General features: G+C 45.4%; 1 protein-coding gene across 3 annotated transcripts in view; it reads right to left on the bottom strand.

Annotated features, from left to right (window-relative positions):
- The window catches only part of HECTD4 (HECT domain E3 ubiquitin protein ligase 4), a 352,187-nt gene that overhangs the window by 272,701 nt on the left and 57,458 nt on the right, over positions 1-22,028 (bottom strand). For all 3 annotated transcript variants that reach the window (XM_073562745.1, XM_073562806.1, XM_073562884.1), the window contains exons 2-6: positions 16,426-16,940; positions 15,140-15,229; positions 11,434-11,564; positions 10,013-10,121; positions 8,797-8,935 (exon numbers count right to left, since the gene is read on the bottom strand). In XM_073562745.1, coding sequence (XP_073418846.1) covers positions 8,797-8,935; positions 10,013-10,121; positions 11,434-11,564; positions 15,140-15,229; positions 16,426-16,940 — 984 coding nt within the window. The remainder of the gene's footprint in view (positions 1-8,796; positions 8,936-10,012; positions 10,122-11,433; positions 11,565-15,139; positions 15,230-16,425; positions 16,941-22,028) is intronic.

Here is a 22,028-nt window from a genome sequence, read left to right as displayed (position 1 = left end):
GATCTACATCTCTGGACCAGATATCACCTCCCTACTAACCAGAATCCCTCAATGTCTGTCCACTATTTCATCCTTCTTCTCCGCTAGATTTCTGAAACTTAACATGGACAAAACAGAATTCATCATCTTTCCCCCATCTCACGTGACCCCCCGAACGAACCTATCCATTACAGTAAATGGCTGCCCACTCTCCCCAGTCCCACAAGCTTGCTGCCTGGGGGTAATCCTTGACGCTGATCTCTCCTTCAAACCACATATCCAAGCCCTTTCCACTTCCTGCCGACTTCAACTCAAAAATATTTCACGAATCCGTTCATTCCTCAACCAAAAATCTGCAAAAACCCTAGTCCATGCCCTCATCATCTCTCGCCTTGACTACTGCAACCTCCTGCTCTGTGGCCTCCCCTCGAACACTCTCGCACCCCTCCAATCTATTCTAAACTCTGCTGCCCGACTAATCCACCTGTCTCCCCGCTATTCCCCAGCTTCTCCCCTCTGTCAATTCCTTCACTGGCTCCTCATTGCCCAGAGACTCCAGTACAAAACCCTATCCACGACATACAAAGCCATCCACAACCTGTCTCCTCCATACATCTGTGACCTCGTCTCCCGGTACTTTGCTGCACGCACCGCGTGTAAATGTTTTGCAGGGGCCCAGTCATAGGCCAGACCCTAATCCAATTGAGAATCTGAGGTTAGACTAGAAAATTGCTGTTCACCAGAGGAAGCCATCTAACTTGAAGGCGCTGGAGCCTTGAAGAAACAGCAAAAATTGCAGTGGAAAGCTCAGAGACTTATCCAAATCAACTTTCAAAAGAAGGCTCTACAAAGTACTGCCTTTTTTTTTTTTTTTTTTTTTTTAGGGGGGGGGAATAGTTATGCACACTGGTTTTCAGAATGATTTTCTTCAGGAGGTTCCTCTAGGGGTGTACACTTTCACACCTCGCTCACAGATGGCAGTGCCTGAACCTTATAGATCAGCTGCTGAGCATCTGGGAGGGAGGGGTAAAAGGATACACCCACAGAGAAGACTCTGAAGTAATGCCAAGTTGAACTACAACCAGAGATTTCTCATACCACACTCCAAAAACAAATGTGAAAACCTCAGCAATGAATAGCAAAACTGTACATCTTTACAGGGTAATTAACTAATTTTTTTCATAATTATTGGTCTGTAAAAAATAATATTTTAAATTCTAGCCTTTTGTCTAAGAATATGGCAATATGCAAAAGGGGGATTTTTGGTACTTACCGTAAAATCTCTTTCTTGGAGCCTTCATTGGGGGACACAGGTTACCATGGGTGAATGCTGCTGTCGCTAGGAGGCCGACAATATGCAAATAAGAAAAAGTTAGCTCCTTCCCAGCAGTATACACCTACCGACAGGCCCAAATTACCTCAGTTGGTGCTAAAGCAGTATAAGGAGCTACTATAAGAAACTCAACCGTAAGAACCCAACCCATGTACCAACCAAGCAAGGCACATTAGCCAACACGGTACAACATTAAAGGGAGGGTGCTGTGTCCCCCAATGAAGGCTCCAAGAAAGAGATTTTACGGTAAGTACCAAAAATCCCCCTTTCTTTCTCACTTCATTGGGGGACACAGGTTACCATTGGACGTCCAAAAGCAGTCCCCAGGGTGGGAAAGAAATGCTGAGAGAAAGGAACTTAGGTCGGCTGGTGTGAGACCGCCGCCTGCACTATCTTCCTTCCTAAGCCTGCATCAGCAGAAGCGTGAGTATCTACCTTGTAGAATTTCACGAAGGTATGGAGGAGTGACGACCAGGTAGCGGCCTTGCAAACCTGCAAAGTCGAAGCCCGGTGACGAACGGCCCAGGAAGCTCCTACAGCCCGGGTAGAGTGAGCCCTCACCCCCGGAGGAGGCTGTTTGTCTTGGACGCGGTATGCCTCCAGAACCGCTGAACGAATCCAACGAGCAATGGTGAATTTGGAGGCTGGGAACCCTTTCCGATGATCATCTGAGACGACAAACAGGGAGTCGGACTGACGGAAAGGAGAAGTCCTAGCAAGGTAGATTCGAATTGCTCTGACCAAGTCCAACTTGTGCAGGGATCTTTCCAAGGGATGTGTTGGAGATGGACACAGAGAGGGCAGGACAAAGTCCTCATTGATGTGAAAAGCAGAGACCACCTTAGGCAGAAAGGCCAGAACCGGTCTGAGCACTACCTTATCCTGGTACAAAACCAGGAAAGGGGAACGGCAGGACAATGCTGCCAACTCCGAGACACTCCGAATAGAAGTGATAGCGACTAGGAAGGCGACCTTCCACAAGAGGAGGGAAAGAGAAATGTCCTGAATCGGCTCGAAAGGCGCACGCTGAAGAACGCTTAAAACAAGATTCAAATCCCATGGATCGACAGGAGACTGGTAAGGAGGTGCTATGTGAGCGACGCCCTGACGAAAAGTCTTCACCTGGGGAAAAGAAGCCAGATCTCTTTGGAAAAGGATAGCTAGAGCGGACACTTGACCCTTTAAGGTACTGAGGGAAAGGCCGGAGTCGAGACCCGTCTGCAGAAAACCCAGAACAGAAGGAAGAGAAAGAGAAAAAGTCATAGGAAACACACTGTTGTCCTCACACCACCGAAAAAAAGCTTTCCAACATCTGTGATAGATACGAGATGACGCCGGCTTCCTTGCCTTAATCATGGTCTGGATGACCTTGTGGGAAAAACCTGCGTCTCTCAGGACCATACCTCCACATACCAGGCCCTTCGTGGCCAATCTGGAGCTACTAACAGAACAGGAACCCCTTCTGCCTGTCAGGAACACCGCACTGCACTTGCTCACTGAGCCAGTGCGCGTGTCCTGAGTACAAAGACTGTGCACAAAGATACCTGCGGAGTGGGGTCTCAGTGGTGTCAATGCATGCTCCAAGCTCACAGGACCTGAAGCACGTGACTGCTGGGGGTGTGGCCTCAGTGCCACAGAGCCAGAAGCTGCAGGGAAACTCCTAGAAAGGTAACTACTGGACAGTGTAACCAAGGGGCATAGATAGAGACAGAAACCAGATCAAGGCGGGTCAAAGCACGAGATAGCAATACAGTACCAAAGGGTTAGACAGAATGGATAGTCAGGATGTAGCAATAGATCAGAAAACCAGAACAGGCAATAAACGGTACATTAGGGACAAACTGTAACGGAGTAACGATAGCCAAGCCAGGAGGACAGAACCCGGAAAAGACAATAGTGCCGAAACGAGAAACGGAGTACAGAGTGAGGGAACGGACAGGGTCATACACGGGAAGCAAACAAGCAACGCACAATACACACACACCAGGGGTCAGACACACCAGAACAACAGTATAGCTGACAGAGAACCCTGGTAAAGAGTGAGTATAAATACCCCACCCAGATCCAGAAAGAGGCCACGAACACTTAATCCTGCGAGTGCAGGGCAAGAACCCTGTTCAAACCATGACACTGCCTTTATCTTTTTTTACGATTCTTGGGATCAGGGGAAGAGGTGGAAACAGATAAGGCATGCGAAACTGGGATAAGGCATGCGAAACTGGGACCATGGGAATACTAGAGCGTCGCAACCGATAGCCATCGGATCCTGAGACCTGGCTACGTACGGGGGAACCTTGTGGTTTGCTCGTGATGCCATGAGGTCGACGTTCGGAACACCCCACCGCAGACAAATTTGGTGAAAGACGTCGGTGTTGAGAGCCCACTCACCTGATTCGAGCCCTTGACAGCTCAGGAAATCGGCTTCCCAGTTGTCCACTCCTGGAATGTGAACGGCTTATATGTCGTGAACATGGCTTTCCGCCCAACGCAGAATCTTTGCCACCTCCAGCATGATCTGCTTACTGCAAGTTCCGCCTTGGTGGTTTATGTACGCCACGGCCGTGGTGTTGTCCGACTGGATGCGGACCGGCTTCCCCGCGAGGATGGGCTGCCAGCAGATGAGGGCAAGAAAGACTGCCCTGATCTCCAAGAGACTGATTGGTAGGAGAGCTTCCTGAGCATCCCAGCGGCCCTGCGCCGTGAGGTGGAGAAAAACCGCTCCCCAACCCAGGAGACTGGCATCGGTGGTGATGACCTGCCATCGAATGAGAAGGAAGGATCTCCCGCGTAGGACGGAGGTGGGAAACATCCACCAGGTTAGGGATTGCCTCACATTGAGAGGCAGAAGCACTGGGCGGTCCAGGGAGGATGGCGTCTTGTCCCAAGCAGACAGGAGGGCCAGCTGGTGAGGGCGGAAGTGAAACTGGGCATACAGCACTGCTTCGAAGGAAGCAATCATCTTCCCTAAGACTCTCATGCAGAGCCGAATGGGAAGAGGGACCGGGCGCTTTAGGGCTTTGATCTCCCATCGGAGGGAAGAAATTTTCTTCTTTGGAAGGAAGACTCGAGCTTGGCTGGTGTCGAATTCCATGCCCAGAAATACGAGACGCTGAGTTGGGATCAGTGTAGACTTCTCTTTGTTGACTATCCAGCCAAGGCGATGCAGCGTGTCCAGAGTGATCTGGAGGCTGTGATTGCAGTCTCGGCGAGATGGACCCTTGATCAGGAGATCGTCGAGATAAGGGATTATAAGAATCCCCTTTGAACGAAGGATGGCCATGACCGCCGCCATGATCTTTGTGAAGACTCTGGGGGCAGACGCCAGACCGAATGGGAGAGCTGTGAACTGATAATGGCACTCCTGTATGGCAAATCTGAGAAACTTCTGATGCTGCACACAAACAGGAACATGCAAGTAAACGTCCTGAATGTCCACAGAGCAAAGATATTCCCCCGGTTCCATGAAGGCGATCACTGAGCGCAAGTACTCCATTCGAAAATGGCAAACCCGAAGGTGACGATTCAACTGCTTGAGGTCCAAGATAGGTTGAAGGGCGCCGTCCTTTTTTGGGACAACGAACAGGTTTGAGTAAAACCCGGAAAACCGTTCGTGCCAAGGAACGGATACAATCACTCCTGAGTTCAGGAGAGACGAGACAGCCTGGGAAAGCCCTGGGGCATGAGAGGGCTGTTTTGGTGGACGAGAAAGGAAGAAACGTCCCTTTGGGGGCGAAGAAAATTCTATTTTGTAGCCTGATGTGACAACCTCCCTGACCCAGGCGTCGTCGACCGCCGCAAACCAAGTTTCCTTGAAAAGAAGCCTGCCTCCCACCCTGGAAAGATTCCCAGTTGGGGTGACCCGTCATTTAGAGCAGAGTTCCCCAACTCCAGTCCTCAAGGCCCACCAACAGATCCTGTTTTCAGGATTTCCTTAGTATTGCTCTGGTGATAATTGCTTCACCTGTGCAATACAAAGGGAATCCTGAAAACAGGATCTGTTGGTGGGCCTTGAGGACTGGAGTTGGGGAACCCTGATTTAGAGGAAAATCTGTGGCCGTGAGAACCGGAGGGCTTAGAGGGGCGGCTCCTAGACATGCAGTGAGGAGCAGGTTTGAACGAAGGTTTTCTTCTTTCTCCCTGAGCGGACGGACGGTCCTGTTGAGAGGATCCGCCTGAGGAAGAGAAAGGCCGAAAAGGCTGAGGGCCCTTTCTGTTGAAGGTGCGTCTTGGCCTGGATTGGGGCAGAGAGGTACTTTTTGCCTCCGGTGGCATCCGAAATGATCTGTTCTAGCTTGGCCCCAAAGAGTCTGGTGCGCTGGAAAGGAAGGCCAGTGAGAGATTTTTTGGAAGCCGGATCTGCGTTCCAAGCCTTCAACCAAAGGATGCGGCGAATAGCAATAACGTTGCTGTTAGCTCTTGCTGAGCAAGCCGCAGCATCCAGGGAGGCATTCAAATATTTACCAGCATGGGCAATTTGATCTGCTAAATCTGCTAGCTCCTCTGGGGGAGCTGCTGCCACAATGCCTCGATGGAGTATCTTGGCCCAGGCAGATATTGCTTTTGCCACCCATGAGGAGGCAAAGTTAGGGCAAAAGGAAGTGCTTGATGTCTCAAAGGCTGACTTGGCTAAGGCCTCAATCTGTCTATCCATAGTGTCCTTGAGAGATGCCGCATCAGGAATGGATAGGGGTGTTTGAGATGCTAAACGTGAAACCGGCGGGTCCACCTAAGGAGATTCTGACCATTTGCCAACGAGGTCAGGACTAAAGGGGTAAAGGATGTCTAGATGTTTTCTTCCCGGAAAGCATTTTCCGGGATTTTCCCAGTTTCTAGAGGTAGTGATGTCAAACTCGTTGTGATTGGGAAAAAGCTTGGAACGGCGTTTTACCCATTTGAAAGAAACGAATTGGTCCTGAGCAGTAGCATTTTCCTCCTTAATTTTGAGCGTTTGTACAATAGCCGAAATAAGGCTATCTACCATGTCCTGCGTTCTAGAGGTGTGATCTGCGTCCGAGTCAGACTCTGACAGAGAGGCTACGTCTGACCCGACATCCGCCTCCGAGGAGGGGGAATGGGCACCCTTGGTGCTGCCGAATCTGAGGAAGAGCTAGACAGAGTCCTCTTCCTAGTCCTTTCTCCTGATCTGTCCCTGGGAAGGTCATGGTCAGGTGCGTGCGAATCACCGTGAGAGGTGTTTGGAGCACTGGTGGCAGCAGAGGGATGTGGCATGCGTTCCAGGACCTGTACCAGGGACTGTGAGATTTTGGTGAGGTCTGAAACAGATTGAGACATGGCAACGGTCAGACCTGAAACCGACTGGGACATGGCAACAGCCCACTCAGGCGGTGGGGGAGTCCTCTCATCCCGGGCGTTAGAGGAGTCCTGAGGTGCCGACATGGTGGAAGATCTGCAGGGCGAGCAGAAAGGGGACGGCTGACCTGAAGCCCACTTTCTCTTACAGCGGGCACAAGCGTAGTGGACTACCGTGGGGATATAGGCAGAGGCCCCTGCAGAATTGGGCATAGGTAGAGTCTAAGTGAAAACTGCAGCAGAACGCTATGGAAATGATACTGCTGAGGAGAGTTAACAGCCGGTCAGGGTAAGAAAAGAAGAGCCTACCAGACACCCAGCGATGCAGCAGCAGTAGCGCAGGTAACCGAGTTCCCTGCCGGAACACAGATGAGGAGGCTGGTATCTGAGGTCCCAGAGAGAAAAAACGCTGCAGGAGCACAAGATGTAGGCTGTGCCCTCTGAGCCACGAGAAGAGCAGGACAGAGGGCAGGGTTAACAACCTAGGCACCTCTAGTAATTGGCCAGACAGGCCAAGAGCGCCAAAAAGAAGGGGGCGTGTCCGGCCGGAGAAATCGAAAGCGGCGTCCTGATAGGCTGGCCCGCCGGAGGGGGTGTGGCCAGCGTGCTATGAAAGTAAAGGGATAGGAACAGGCAGGGGGACGGGCCCGGCGCTGGAGAATGAAAGGAAGGCGCCGATTGGCTGAAGCCGGCCAGGAGGCGTGCCCGAAGGGCCAGAGGGGGCGTGGCCTCACCGGAGAAACAGCCCAGAGGAAGAGGGCTGTAAGAAAAAAATGTTGGACAGAGCGCGCTATGTGAAAAAGGCGCAGAATTTGAATCTGAATGGAGAAGAAGCAGGGGCTGCAGTGGCTTACTGGTGGGTGCTGCAGGGGCTTAGTTGCCGGGGGGGGAGGAGGCCTACTACCTGTCTCTTGAATCCGGCTCCTCTTCATAGCTGAGGATGACATCAGAAGCCTTCGGGGAAGAGGGTTCTGGGAAAACAATCCTCCTTCCCGCACCGTGACCCGACAGCGCAGAGAAGACGGTGTCACCCCTTAAGAATAAGGGGGAAGGCCACCACCGGTGACCACCATCTTTCTCTCAGCCCTCTCCGAGAAGAAGGGTGAGGAGGGAAATAGGCAAGGACTGGCCACCGAGAGTCACCCTGAAACACCCTTACGGGGGACAGGGGACAAAGTCCTGCCAGCGGGTCCGAGAGTAGGCGATGTGGGTGACACCACACTGCTCTCTCGGTCACTTAAATGTGGAAAACAGGGTGAGCATTCTACACCCTGTTACCCGACGAGCTGTATCTGAAAAATAAAGGTGAAAAGATTAATAACACACACAAAACCTGTAAAGAAAAAATACTGCAGATCTGGTGTTAGATACAGGTCCGCCTCCTTCAGACACTAAGCAAAAACTGGGGTAATTTGGGCCTGTCGGTAGGTGTATACTGCTGGGGAGGAGCTAACTTTTTCTTATTTGCATAGTGTCAGCCTCCTAGCGACAGCAGCATACACCCATGGTAACCTGTGTCCCCCAATGAAGCGAGAAAGAAACAGGCTTTATATCTGGATTCACTAATATCTTACAATCAGACATATTAAAGATACAAGATAAATGGTTAGCGCCGATTGGTGGGGATGTTTTTTTTGGTTTTTAGTTGACAGATTTTTAAAACTTTTCCTTTTACACAGTCTGAACACAAAAAGTCCATTTATTAGTACATTACCTGGGTTGCCAGAGTAGCTATATTTACAGGACATATGAACAAAGTTACAATGAAAACTTCTTTCATCTGTTGGTTGGTGGTCTGTGAAATGAACCCACTGTATAAATAAGCAAGAGCAAAGGTTTATGAACCAAGACAGCTCACTGTAAATCAGGTGGTGTTTCTGTCGTTAATGGTAAACTATAGTGAGTCAGTAAATGGGAATTAGATAAGACCTAGCGTACAGCCTCCCATAAAAAAGCCTGGAGCTTGCTGGTGGGGCCGCCATAAAGAATTCAACCTAGCCCATAACTGACTTCATCTATAACCATATGTTCACCATATTAAACAGGATTTTTAAAGGATATTATTCTATTGCACCCTCTGCTATGAGATTGTTCTAACAAAAGAGCTTTTTACACTTATGGTTAAGTATACAGACAGACAAGAGACAGCGGTGCTTTCTAGGTGTCAGAGTTACCTGTAGTGTGTACTGATCAATTATTTGGAAAAGAAAATGAGGCTTGTTGTCAAAAGACGCTGGTCGGTGCAGCAACTTTCCACTTCCATACGCAATCCAGCCGGATTCCAGCTCTTCATTTCGACAGTAGACAAACCCTCTGAAAATGAATTTCTATATTTTAGTACGTCCAATAAACAGACCCATCGGTGCTCGTAGATACTAGTACACAACAGGTTTTGCACAGCAACCGTGTAATAAAACGTACAGTATTTGGGTAGATATAAACGCTAGAAACCATATGCCTGGCAATAACCGGAAGCAAGGGGTCTGTACATTATATATTCTGGGTGGGTGATTACACTATTATATCTTTATTCTATTAGTTTGTGTTATTTTTCTTTACTGTACTTTTACTTTTTATTGGCAATGAACTTTGGAATACAGGTTCTTTGTATTTTCCCATTTACAGACTGTCGGCGTTCGTGAACTAAGGGCAACTATTCGCAATTCACCATTGGTGATGGCAACCATGGCTTTCACGAAACCTCAATACTTCCCTATAGCTACAAAGCCATAGAATATTTATGACATTTGTCAGAGGTCTGACCAAGCTGGAAATCTCCAAATAGCAATTTTACAGTGCTCAGAAATGGATGGGGGCATACCCTATTCCTAGCTTGACCATACAGTACAGGTAAAGGATGGCCAATACTGCCAATTCACACCATCTCCTGCTGACAGCATCGTTTGCTAAAATTAATAATGAAAACCAGATACCTGCCAAAAAAGTGATCTGACAAGATGTTATTCTGCAGTCGGGTCCAGTAGCTGAAAAGCTGCTAATGGATAAAAAACCTAAGGTAGGATTCAGACCAAGTCTGCGGTACGGTCCATGACTCAGCAGGAACTAGTCCCAACATTGCTAAAAACAGATCCTCCAACTGAGCCATTGACTTCCTTTACAGTGGTGTTCATCTCTTATGCCAAACACGGTGGTGAAGCCTTCCAAATGAAGGCGTCTGGCTGAATCCTCAAATAACGCAATCAAGATGGAAGCCCCCAGTGCAACCAAGATTGAGGAGGACAGACTTCATTTGAATCCAGCCTAAGCCACCACCCTCACGGCAAAGATTGTTTTACTTTACAAGATTATGAAGAAGTTATTCCGAAAACAGTAGTGTGAAATCCCTGAAGTATGGGCAGTGTGAGAGATACACATCGGCTATGAACTTACCGTAAAGTGCCATGTAGTCCGGAGCCAAGTTTACTTAGGCCTCTTCCCACTGAATTAGTTGTATATAGGTAAAATCCATCAGATGCAAGGCAGCGACAAAAGTCTGCATCTGTAATAAAAAAAAATAAATAAAATAGAGAGAAGAGTGTTGTAAAAGTTTTCAACCATGGGCTTTTAATATATCAAAACTCACAGTGAGGGTAGAGGGATAGCACAGGAATGGACGATGCTAACTGCTTCTTATAGCTTCTTAATGGTTTACACCAGTGTACAATATGGCCATTTGTCAAAGGCCTCTTGATCTGTTGTGGACAACCACAACATTAGCAGATCAATCTACCCAGATCAGAAGCAATTGGGCGAATATTAAATAAAATATAATTAAGGAATTGAATATAATGGCACTATGTACTGGACAGTAAGCTTTATATTGCTTTTTTTTCCAGATCAGAAAGAAAAGCATGAACTCTTTGTTCCAGAAACAGCATCACACCAGTCCATGGGCTTTAACCGATACTACACATACGCTTCACTCTGTCCACTAAGCGTAATATTAGACTTTTACCGCCTGTTCTTTACATGCACATATCTGTGATGATAATGAGAATGCTGAAAAATCATCTGCACAGAACTGGAGGTAGTAATTATATGGCCTAATATCCATTAAGAAAAAATATTCTGAAATTTTCCATTTTTTTAAAATGCAAACAGCTATATCGAAAAAAGTAAATAAAAATTTTGTCATGAGACATCCTATTTAAAGGGGTTGTCCAGGTTTAAGAACAAAACATGTGGGGGCACGCTGTCATGATTCCCTGGTACTTCCGGTGAGAGGTCCCATGACGGTGAATATGTAGTGTATGTTGATTGTATACATGCAGTCACAAAGAGTGACAGTAGACTTTGCTCTCAAACCTTGACAACCCCTGTAGGTGAATGAAGCTTTACAGCAGTACTAAGCAGGACTTAACGTGTGACTGGAATATTGACGAGAACTATCCAGCACTGCGATAGTACGAAAAAAAAAATACGTTTATTTCATAGGTTTAAGATTTTGTGGGATGACTTATGCTTTAAAATGGCACCATTCCATGGCACATATATCTTTTAGATAAACTTATAATATCCCTTTCTGGGGAGAATAGGTAGAAAACCTTTTGTTCCAACACTTTTTTTTTTTCTGTAGTATAAATTATACTTTGAATCCAATTTAAAAAAAACAAACTTTTTTTCAATGTAATTTTATTACTTATTTTTGTTTCACTAGGGAACTTCCATAGTACTTTGCCTTTGACAATCGATTAGACCGCGCCTGTCAACGTCGGATTATGAAGTTGCCCAAAAGTGTGGAATATAAAGCAAATAGATTTCTAGGACACCCAAAGCGATTTAATGCTATATTGTCAGCCATGATAATCTACCTTTGTTTTCATTGTTTGAGCCACTGGTCCCATCAGGAGCTGGAAGCATATCCTCAAAACCCCAGGAAACAATGTGCTTACTTCCTAGTAAACAAGAGGGAGATCCCGGCCCTCCTTCCAGAAGCAGCAACCTTAGGAAAACAAAAGGCAGTACAAGCTTACCGGAATGATCCGTCTGCAGTTTGCTACACGAGATGGAAGTTGAAAATGAATAAATCAAACAAGCACAAAGAAGAAAAGTGAGAAGAAGGCAAGCTGCACTAGATAAGCAGGCATTCATAATTCATCGACGCAGAACACAAGCTGTGCTATGGCCGTGCGACGCATGGACTTCAGAATAAGGCTTTTATTGCCCGAGTGTATTAGGATGCTGCCTCTAACATTAAACAAATGGCATAAGAAAGAATCAATACTTGTCTTGGGCCAGAGAGATGTGTAGAAAATGTATCAAACAGTAAAATAGGATTCAGCGCTTCAAAGACCTGATCGAGATGAGTGATGGCCGTTACTGGGAAAGACTGGGGGGGAAAAAGGCACTACTGCAAAACAGGATAAAAGGCTTCAGTTTCATTATTACTTAGTCTTATGAGACCGAAGATTTTTTTCTGTATAATGAAAAGCTAGATCTTGCCATTATACTTTTCAGCTCCTATTAAGAGCTCTACTTGCTGTCAGTGAATTAGAGTGGGTTGTTTTCTTTCCATCTGCCGGCATATGACAACTTCTAATACACCTGCCAATCCGGAGAATGAAGGGTAACTCAAAGCTGGTGTTATATTGCCTCCCCGATATAGTGCTTAGCGCCACTATCAGACATCAGGCAGAGCAGGGAACAGCAGGCTGAGCAAACTTTGTGGAGTTTATAGGTGTGGGTGAGGGAGATGGTTGTCAAATGAATGCTCATGCAAATGACAACTGGTATTAGCCCCTATCTAGTGTACAAGAGGACACAGACACATGCCCGTACAACTGGGCAGCACGGTGGCTCAGTGGTTAGCACTGTTGCTTTGTAGCACTGGGGTCCAGAGTTAAAATCCCACCAAGGACAACATCTGCAAGGAGTTTGTATGTTCTTGTGCTTGTGTGGGTTTCCTCCGGGTTCAACGGTTTCTCCCAACACTACAAAGACATACTGATAGGGAATTTAGATTGTGAGCCCCACTGGGGACAGGGATGATAATGTCCTTTAACTACTGCAAAATTAATCGAGTAAAATAAATAAACAGATTTATTAAAGTGAACCTATTAACTGATACATGGTGTCCAGAGTCTTCATCTCTCTTCTGTGCAGGCGAGCCCCTGCCCATAGAAGAGCGGATAAGGTTCACATAACTGCCTAAGTGGATGGCGCATGCGCGGGATTACAGTGTCGCAACTGCACGTCACAGGTCAGTGTGACGTGCATGGAACGGGGTGCTATAATAATGAAGTCAGGAGGCAGGGATTCAATAATGAAGTCAGGAGGCAGCGCACGCCCCAGAGCCTGGAAGAATTCATTAACATTAAACGTTAAAACTGCTCTTCTCAACATCTAGACCGCAGCGATGAAACATACAGGCAAGACTGGTTTAACCATTCTATTACCTCTATGCCCAATGAAATATCATAAATTCGTCCAGGAGGTGGCAGATTCCCAATTCCAGGAAAAAGACACTTTTTGGGCCACTGTTCTAAGTCTACAGAGGATTTTTGCAATGTCACCTTTAGAAAAAAAATATGAACGTTTCCATCCAATTACTGTTAGCAGGGTTCTCAAGCTAAAATTCCAAGATTGTTTATTTCAGGAAAGTCAAGTAAAATAGCCAAGTAAGTAAAATACTGAGCTCAGTATTATGTACTGCGCTCGGCAAGGTTGTCAAACCTTTCCAAATTGCAGAAAGACGAAGTGTAACTCTGCAGGTTTTTTCTACTCATCATACAAGATGTAATGCTCCTGCCGTATAAAAGAAACGTAGCCAACAATGGCAAGGACATGCTGGCTGCATGACAGAACAAGTAACAGCTATTGCGCTGAATGACAAATGTACTTTCAAGCAACTATTCAGAATAAACTTTCCTTTGTGTGTACTTGAGGGATAACACCATTTCAGAGCCTTATATAACTTGCATCCTGTACTTTCACTAGTTTTCCCTTATGCATAATCAATATTTAATCTGCAGTTGACCCTGAGCTGGTGGGAAAACGCTAGCTGCCAGTGATATCTCCCATACACACATTGCACTAGGGAGGAATTTCTGCTCTTCATTTTTTTTTAGTTTAGAACAAGGAGAGAAGCAGCATCAACATGGAGGAAACTATATAGCTGTACTGAGCAGTGTAGATGTGAATCCAACTCTTGGGTGAGGTAAAAGACTCGACAGACAGCTCAGCACAATCTTGCTGTTTCTCCCTGAGCTTCTTCCTCAATCTGGTCATCCTTCTGCCCCCCCCCCCTTAACTTTCAATAGACTGCCAACTCAGTGTGCTCTTACAACCCATAATACTCTCTTTTCTGAAAAAGACTGATTTCAGCCATGTTTATTTCTTTCCCAGAGTAGATGATCAGTGCAGCAAGGAAGGGGGAAGGGAAACAAGCAGAATTCTCTAATAATATACATCACAAATGCTCTTACGTTTATATGTACTAGTGAATAAGGCTCATAGAATATATTATATACACATATACACTTAGGCTAGTTTCACATTTGCGCTTTATAGCGCAGCGACGGCCTGCGCACGGCCGCCACTAAGCCCCGCCCCCTGCCGGCTCCCTGCCCGCCCCTTCCGGTCATCGCCGCCTTCTAGCGCACTTGGGCGCTTGCGATCTGTGCACCCTATCTTTAGCAGATCGCTATAAAACGCAAATCTGAAACTAGCCTTACACAGCATAAAGGAGTAATCTTCTTTTGTAAAGATTTCAATCAAATCGCTCACTTAACACAAAAACAATTTCCAACGTTTTTTAGCTCATAACATGAAAGCAAGGTTAACTTTAATTATAAAATCTTCATGATTTTTAAGGATCTCAACAAGGCTGTGGCCCATGAGGCACGATCATTCATAGGGTATTCCTTATGACAGCATTAGATGAGACATTATAGCCAGTCGATATGGGTGTTATACCTGTGAATAGATACCATTGTGGTTACTTGTTGGTCACTGACCACATGTATATATTTTGCAATAATATGGGTTCAGGCGTCCTGATGTTTTTATGGCACTGTGTTGCCTAATGGTTGTACTCACTGTCACAGTCTTTTTCTGCATACTTGTCAAATAAAGATTTATATTTTTATATCATTGATGGACTTTCTGGTCGTATTTGTGGTCTTCACAGACCGCTCCCCTCTCTGTTGATTTATTTTATGCGACTAGTCCATATTTAGTCCTTTATTTGCAGCAACCATCTTTTGCCTCATTAGGAGTTTTGTTTCTGTTGTTATTTGGTTAATATTGCTGCTTTCTATCACTGGCTTGTGTTTAGATGAATATGTAAGCAGAGCACCACATGAAGACCCCCACAGGCTGCCACGGGGCACGAGAATATCACTAACTGAAAATAAAGATTAAACAACAACCACAAGACGGATTCCATCAACCCAGGTATCATTTTAATCAGTATAACAGCACCAATCTGACACTGTCTGTAGGTTACTCAGCACAATCCTGCTGACAGGTTCCCTTACACAGACTGTCGGATAAAAAAATTACATCAGTTGTACGCACCTGTACAATACATCTGCCACCGGCAGGGATCCTAGATCAGTCTGTTTCTGTAGCAAGTGTACAGTGTGAATGAACGTTTTCAATGATCCTCTAAAATGCAACAAATAAATAATCAAACAGAAGAAAAAACAACCAACATACATTAGAAAACATAAAATACATTATGAAAAAAACTTCAGTTATTACATATCTTTACACTGCTGTAACCTCCACAAGTAATAGTACAATGATAACATAAATGCCGCTTATGTTTGTGATATATATGTAAAATATATGGGATGTACACATGATTCTTGACAGAAAGAAAAAAAAAAGCCTAAAAATGAGTTCTCCAGTTTTAGTAAACCATTGTAGGCAAGAACTGCTCAGTAAAAAAAAAAAAAAAAAATTATAATTCTAAAAAGTTACCCTACCGCATCTCTGACGTTGCCCCATTCTCCACTGTTTGTCTGTACGGCATCATTGAAAGGGTGAAGGGACAACATTCCCCAGCCATTAGTTTTGAGTTAGGAATTGCTCATCCCACTTTCTTGCTTAGAAACACTCTTTGCTTGCTTCGAGGCAAATGCTACCAATAATGTAAAAGTGATGTAATCGCTAATGACGGTGGCACCTAAGTGGTTAATCTAGCAGTGCCGTCCTGCTGGGTCTTTCCTGTGAACACTGCTCAGCAGCGCCCCCCTACAACTTTAGCTGTCATTTATATAGGACACGGAAATATTAAAAGTTGTCGAGTGGTTCCCAAGTGGTTACGCATACTCCTAATTGCTCATGTCTTAACGATAATTGCATCTTGTCAATGGGTTTATAGCTTATTACATCAATATTTGCTGATGCGCTTTGCAAGTGCTTAACATTTAAAAGGGTACAATTTGCTCTTAAAGTGACACACTACCCTCTGAAATAGGTGGTAAAAGTAACCAGGGAATCACCTCATCCCTGATTTTCTTCCTTTGAAGACCCACCTAACAACTTTCTGTAGAAATCTAGTAGATGAAACACAGTGGTAACTCCCTGCTGCGGTACAACTGGGGGGCCCTGCTTAAAAATGGCTGCCACCTTTGAAAACAAACGTGTTTGTTTTTGTTTGTTTTTTATCTTAAACACTTGTATTTGGAACTAAAAAGAAGTTTTGCACTTCAGTTTCAGTAAAAATTTTGCATTTGGCTTTCCCTGCACATTCAATTTTCATGTGCTCATTGGTCATACATTAGAGAAAAGTAAAGGACGGTGTTTAACACTCACGCACTTTGTATGATAGATACAATAGTCCATGGTTCACTCACCTAGCACATGCCAATGCGACTAGAGCGGCAGCAGAGTTTTCCTTCTGCTTGTAAGAGACTTGCTGGTCCAACGTAGAAGGGTCCTCCAACCAGGAGCAAAGCAAAGACTCGATTCCGTTCAAGCAGTCTGCTGGTTCTTTAGTCAGACTTAATGGCTGACAGTCCCGGAGGCAATTCAATAGCACCTCTGCAGTTATGTTACACAGAGAGGGGTCCGTCTTACTCTGAGACTGAATAAGAGGAAAGACCAACAGGAGTCCCATCCGGGAAGTGAATGGAGCCTGCTCTGGTTGCTGTAACAAGCCTTGCCTCTTGAGCAATGTAAGGGTCTCCTCATCTGAGCCTTCTCGCTCATGTTGCTCCTCCAGAGCCAACTGACGTTGTGCGTTCCATAAACCACGCAACGCATTGAGGCGATACTCCAATAATCGTGCGTAAGCATTGCTTTGGTTCCCGCACACGGCTCGTAGGCGTTCTGATAATTCTGTAGGGCTTTTGGTCTCAAATGTTAAAATCTAAGAAAAAAATATATATAAATAATTAATACTTTAGGGTAAAAAACTATAAATGCACTAAAATGTTAAGAGATCAATTTGGCCAATCAAAAAAAAAAAAAAGATACAAACATGGATATGGAAAATGGATTTTTGGAAGATTGAGTGTTAATTTAAATTGGATTCCGTGAATGGGAGACGGACTACAAATGTCACAATACTAAATTATGCCTATATTAAAAAGGAAAGAATGGATGCCTTTGCATTTAGCTGATGGGATTTCCTGGAGTACATGTCGTGTCTTGTGTACTCATCACTGATAGAGTAGACACGGGGATAGGAGAGATACAGTTTTCCATTCTCAAGTAAAGAAATGTTTCAATGCTTTACTGTATCTTTTGCTGGCTCCTCCTCCTCTCATCTTCCCCTTACTGTTGGGGTTCCTCAAGGATCGGTTCTAGGCCCCCTCCTCTTCTCCTTGTACACTGCCCCTATTGGTAAAACAATCAGTAGATTTGGTTTCCAGTACCATCTCTATGCTGATGACACCCAATTATACGCTTCTTCTCCTGACATCACGCCAGCCTTTCTAGAAAACACCGGCGATTGTCTAAACGCTGTGTCTAACATCATGTCCTCACTATATCTGAAACTGAACCTGTCAAAGACTGAACTCCTTGTGTTTCCTCCCTCTACTAATGCATCTATACCAGACACTGCCATTTCCGTGTGTGGTTCCACTATTACTCCCCAGCAACATGCCCGCTGTCTTGGGGTCATACTTGACTCCGAGCATTCCTTTGCCCCCCACATTCGATCACTGGCTCGCTCTTGTTATCTGCATCTCAAAAAAATTTCTAGAATTCGACCTTTTCTTACCTTTGACTCTGCAAAAATTCTTACGTTTCTCTTATTCATTCTCGTCTGGACTATTGTAACTTTCTTCTAATCGGTCTCCCTCTTACCAAACTTTCGCCCCTCCAATCTGTCTTGAATGCTGCAGCCAGGATCATATTCCTCGCCAATCGTTACACCGATGCCTCTACCTTGTGCCAGTCCTTACACTGGCTACCCATCCTCTCCAGAATCCAGTACAAACTTATTGCCCTCACCCACAAAGCCCTCCATGGCTCAGCACCACCCTACATCTCCTCCCTTGTTTCAGTATACCACCCTACCCGCACCCTCCGTTCTGCTGATGACCTGAGGTTAACATCCTCAATAATCAGAACCTCCCACTCCCGTCTCCAAGACTATACACGTGCTGCGAAAATTCTTTGGAATGCACTTCCCAGGTCAATACGAGTAGTCCCCAATCCCTACAATTTTAAGCGTGCCCTGAAAACTCATTTATTCAGACTGGCCTACTGCCTCAACACATTAACCTAACTATCCCTGTGTGGCACAGTCAAAGGTTTTACCATAACCAGGTTCCCCGTATCATGTTCCCACATGCTTTATGCCTCCATTAGCCCTCTGTGTCCGTACTGTTACACACTTAACATTATGGCTGGTCCAAACAATCAGGGCAACTGTTACCACCCACCTTTAGTGTCTCCCCTTTTTCCCTCAGACTGTAAGCTTGCGAGCAGGGCCCTCATTCCTCTTGGTATCTGTTATGATCTATGTGATCATTGTTATGCTGTAATGTTTATCGTCTGTACAAGTCCCCTCTGAAATGTAAAGTGCTGCGGAATATGACGGGGCTATAGAAATAAAATTTATTATTATTGTTAATGCCATCAGGACTCAAAGTCTGCAGGAAAGGCCGCCAGAGAAAACTAAAGTGGATCCATCTTAATCTACAAGTCCTGACAGCATTTACAGGGAATTCCACGACTTAGACATTGATTGTCAACCCTAAAAGGGGTTCACACTGAATACCTGCGGCGACAAACGATCGCTCATTGTTTATGTATTTGGCTCTTTTTTGACAGGCACACTGCATTTCCCATGCACACAAACATCAGAAACAGAATTCTCTCTGCAGCCCATGTCATGTTTATGTAAGGAGGTGGCGCGGACCCTCACATGCCTCCTCCCCCTGGACGCTGTTCACATGATTACGTGCGGCACCTCATGGTTCACTAATGTTATTATACTTGACATGTACTGAAATGTGATGTTTTTGTCATGTCCCGTGTATAGGCTTAGGGATAGATTAGGATACAGACTAGGATAGTAGGGGGATTAGAATAGTGGGGGCATCAAAGAGATAGGGAATAGGATAGATCGAAGTGTTAGTAAGGTACAAGCAGCATGGGAGTTGTTGAGTGGGGAGGATTAGAGTAGGACAGTGCAGAGCATTAGGGATATAGGACAGACACTTCTTGCTTAGGGAGCAGAGTCTGGGCAGCCTTGCCCAGGGCAAGGTGTAGAGAGCAGTGAAGAAGACAGTCTGCCAGCCGTGGGGATAGAGCAGGAAGGGGCCCCAAGCTTAGGATCATGCAGACAGGCAACGGCTCAAGGAAAACCATCCTAGGAAGGATCCGGGGTCTACGACCGGAGCAGGAGTAGCTGAGATTGCAATTATGGCATCTTTCCCTATTGGAGGGGATGGCAGGGAGCTGTTGGGACTGAAGGCACGGATGGGACAGATTGTTTAGTGATAAGGCAGGAATTGCCGGAAGAAGAGAGAGAGAGAGTTGACAGGAACAGTAGAGGCTACTCGGAAGGCAGGGAAAGTTCAGAAGATGTCCCTTTGTGTAACCTGTGCTGCAAGTGTGATGGATGCCCTGCTACTTAGTAAAAGTTAAACTGTTGCAAAAGAACTGTGCCTCAGAGATGTTTTGTAGAGCTTGGGAACACAGAGCCGGAGTGACAGTACCTGAGAAGACTCTGACAGTAAATGTAAGAGTACTGCTGCACATGCAGCAGAAGGGACACTGTATTCTGTGGGGCGCCAGAGTGTGGGGACAGTACAGCGCGTTGCCACGGCTACCACCCTGGCCGCTTTACATTTACACAAGATTATGTGCTGCCAAAAACAATTATTTTTTTTTTAATCAAGATCATTTTATCATCGGGTGATCGGTAGATTGTTTACACTACATGATGCCATGTAAATGACCCCTTAGTCAAGATCATCAAAATCAGATCTGCAGTGGCTCAACTCCCACCGCCTTCCATAATCAGTTGACTCCAATAAATATCACATCACCTTCATTATTAATCAGGTACAGGTCCCTAGTTTAGCAGCACTTATTGCCTGGTTCACTAGCTGCTCACTGGCGAGAGAGCAACAGTACCAGGCACAGTTGCTGCAAAATCTACTGAGTTGTACTTGGTAAAGATTAAAGAAGACCCTTCGGCTCAATGGTTGGTGTAAGTGCTGCGAGTCAAAAAGCCACCAATCTAATGCCGATGGACCATCCTAAGGATAAGCCATCAATATTAAAAATCTTGAAAAAATTCTTTATATATGAAAATTCTAAATGATATACCGGTAATAGAAAACAATAAATACCAGAGTTCTGCATTCCTATACCTCTGGTCATGTGCTACCTCAGATATAAGAGTCTAGGAGACCCAAAAGATTATTCAACATTTCCACTACAGGTCATAGATGTAAAAGGTTTCCTGTCTGCCAGGGCTGTGGAGTTGGAGTCGTGGAGTCTTAACACATTCTGTTGGAGTCGGAGTTGGAGTCATGGAAATTGAGGAGTTTGAGTAGAAGGTTTGGCTTACCGACTCCACAGCCCTGCTGTCTGCGGAGTACTCAAACAACTTTTCTTAAAGGGAACCTGTCACCAGGTTTTCCAAATACAAACTATGGCCGCCAACTTTAAGGCCTCTCTTAGTATTCTAGTAAACTGCATATTATTCTCCAATCCCCTCTGTATAGCACAAAAGATACCTTTCATAATCCCCATACGTTGCTTGTCTTGCTTGCGCGCCTTCTCGCTCGCCACAATCGCCGTCCATCTGCATGCGTCATGTGGATGACACGTCCTACGTCAGCCACGCTGTGTCGGTCAATCATGTTCCTGCGCAGGAGTACAGTACTGTAATGAGCATGCGTCAACTTTACTTCAGGGTCAAGGATGCTCTTCGGCCGCTCTAGGAGCATGTACATTACAATACTTGACTAATCTCAGCAGGGCAGTGTACAGTATGACTGCGCAGGAAAATGATTGGGGGACACTGTGGAAGACAAAGGATGCGTCATCCAAATAAAGCAAGCATGAAGACTGATTGCGAAGAGAGAAGATGCGCCAAAGCAAGACCAGCGACATCCATTGGACCAGACTGCGCGGTAGGGGAGGATAGTAAAAGGTATTTTTTGTGCCTTGCAGAGGGGATTGGGGACTTGCATACAGCTTACCATAATACTGTAAGAGAGGCCTTAAAGCTGGTAGCTGTAGCTTATATTGGGAAAACGTGATCATAGGTTCTCTATCTTAGGCCGTGTTCAGACAGCTATATTAGAAAACCTCCCAGTCGAGTCCACGAGTAGCAGATGTGACCGGCTCCGTGAGGAGCTCCGATGCTACATCTGCCTTTACAATAAATGTGTTATTCTGGCTCATAAAATGGACCAAAGATGTGCATGTGGAGATGGTCTGTGTGGAATATCGGCAATATGTACTGACACAATAGCTGTAATGACTCCATGTGTTCTTCTTATATGGTCTGTGGTGCACACGGCCAATTATACATTCGCCTGAACACAACCTTAAAAGTCATACCTGACAAGAGGATTTTTCTTTTATAATGAGAGCAGTTTCCTCGAGGGAAAAAAATAAGTTACTGGAACTAATGTATCCTAGGATATATAACCACATTCTCCTTTAAAAGAACTGCTAAAATAACCCAAATACATGTCCTTGAGCACTTGTTAATTTCTCTTGGGGGGTGAGCCATGCAATGCAATATTAGGGTTACCTGCTATCACCAGTGCTTATCCTGTGCTTCTGTAGGATGTGTAAAAGGCAAATGTCCTGTGTAGGAACAAGAGAGATCTCTACTCCTCTTTGGTCAGACGTCATCTGGAATACGGTGTCCAGTTATGGGCACCACATTTAAAAAAAAAAAAAAATAGATATCACCAAACAAGTTCAGAGAAGAGCGACCAGAATGGTGGCCAGTCTGCAAACCATGTCCTATGAG

Source organism: Dendrobates tinctorius, unplaced genomic scaffold (assembly GCF_039654945.1).
Source record: "Dendrobates tinctorius isolate UK_male_01 unplaced genomic scaffold, ASM3965494v1 ptg000003l, whole genome shotgun sequence".
Classification (NCBI taxonomy): domain Eukaryota; kingdom Metazoa; phylum Chordata; class Amphibia; order Anura; family Dendrobatidae; genus Dendrobates; species Dendrobates tinctorius.
Note: the sequence above shows the minus strand (reverse complement) of the source record. Positions and strands in the feature narration are given on the sequence as shown.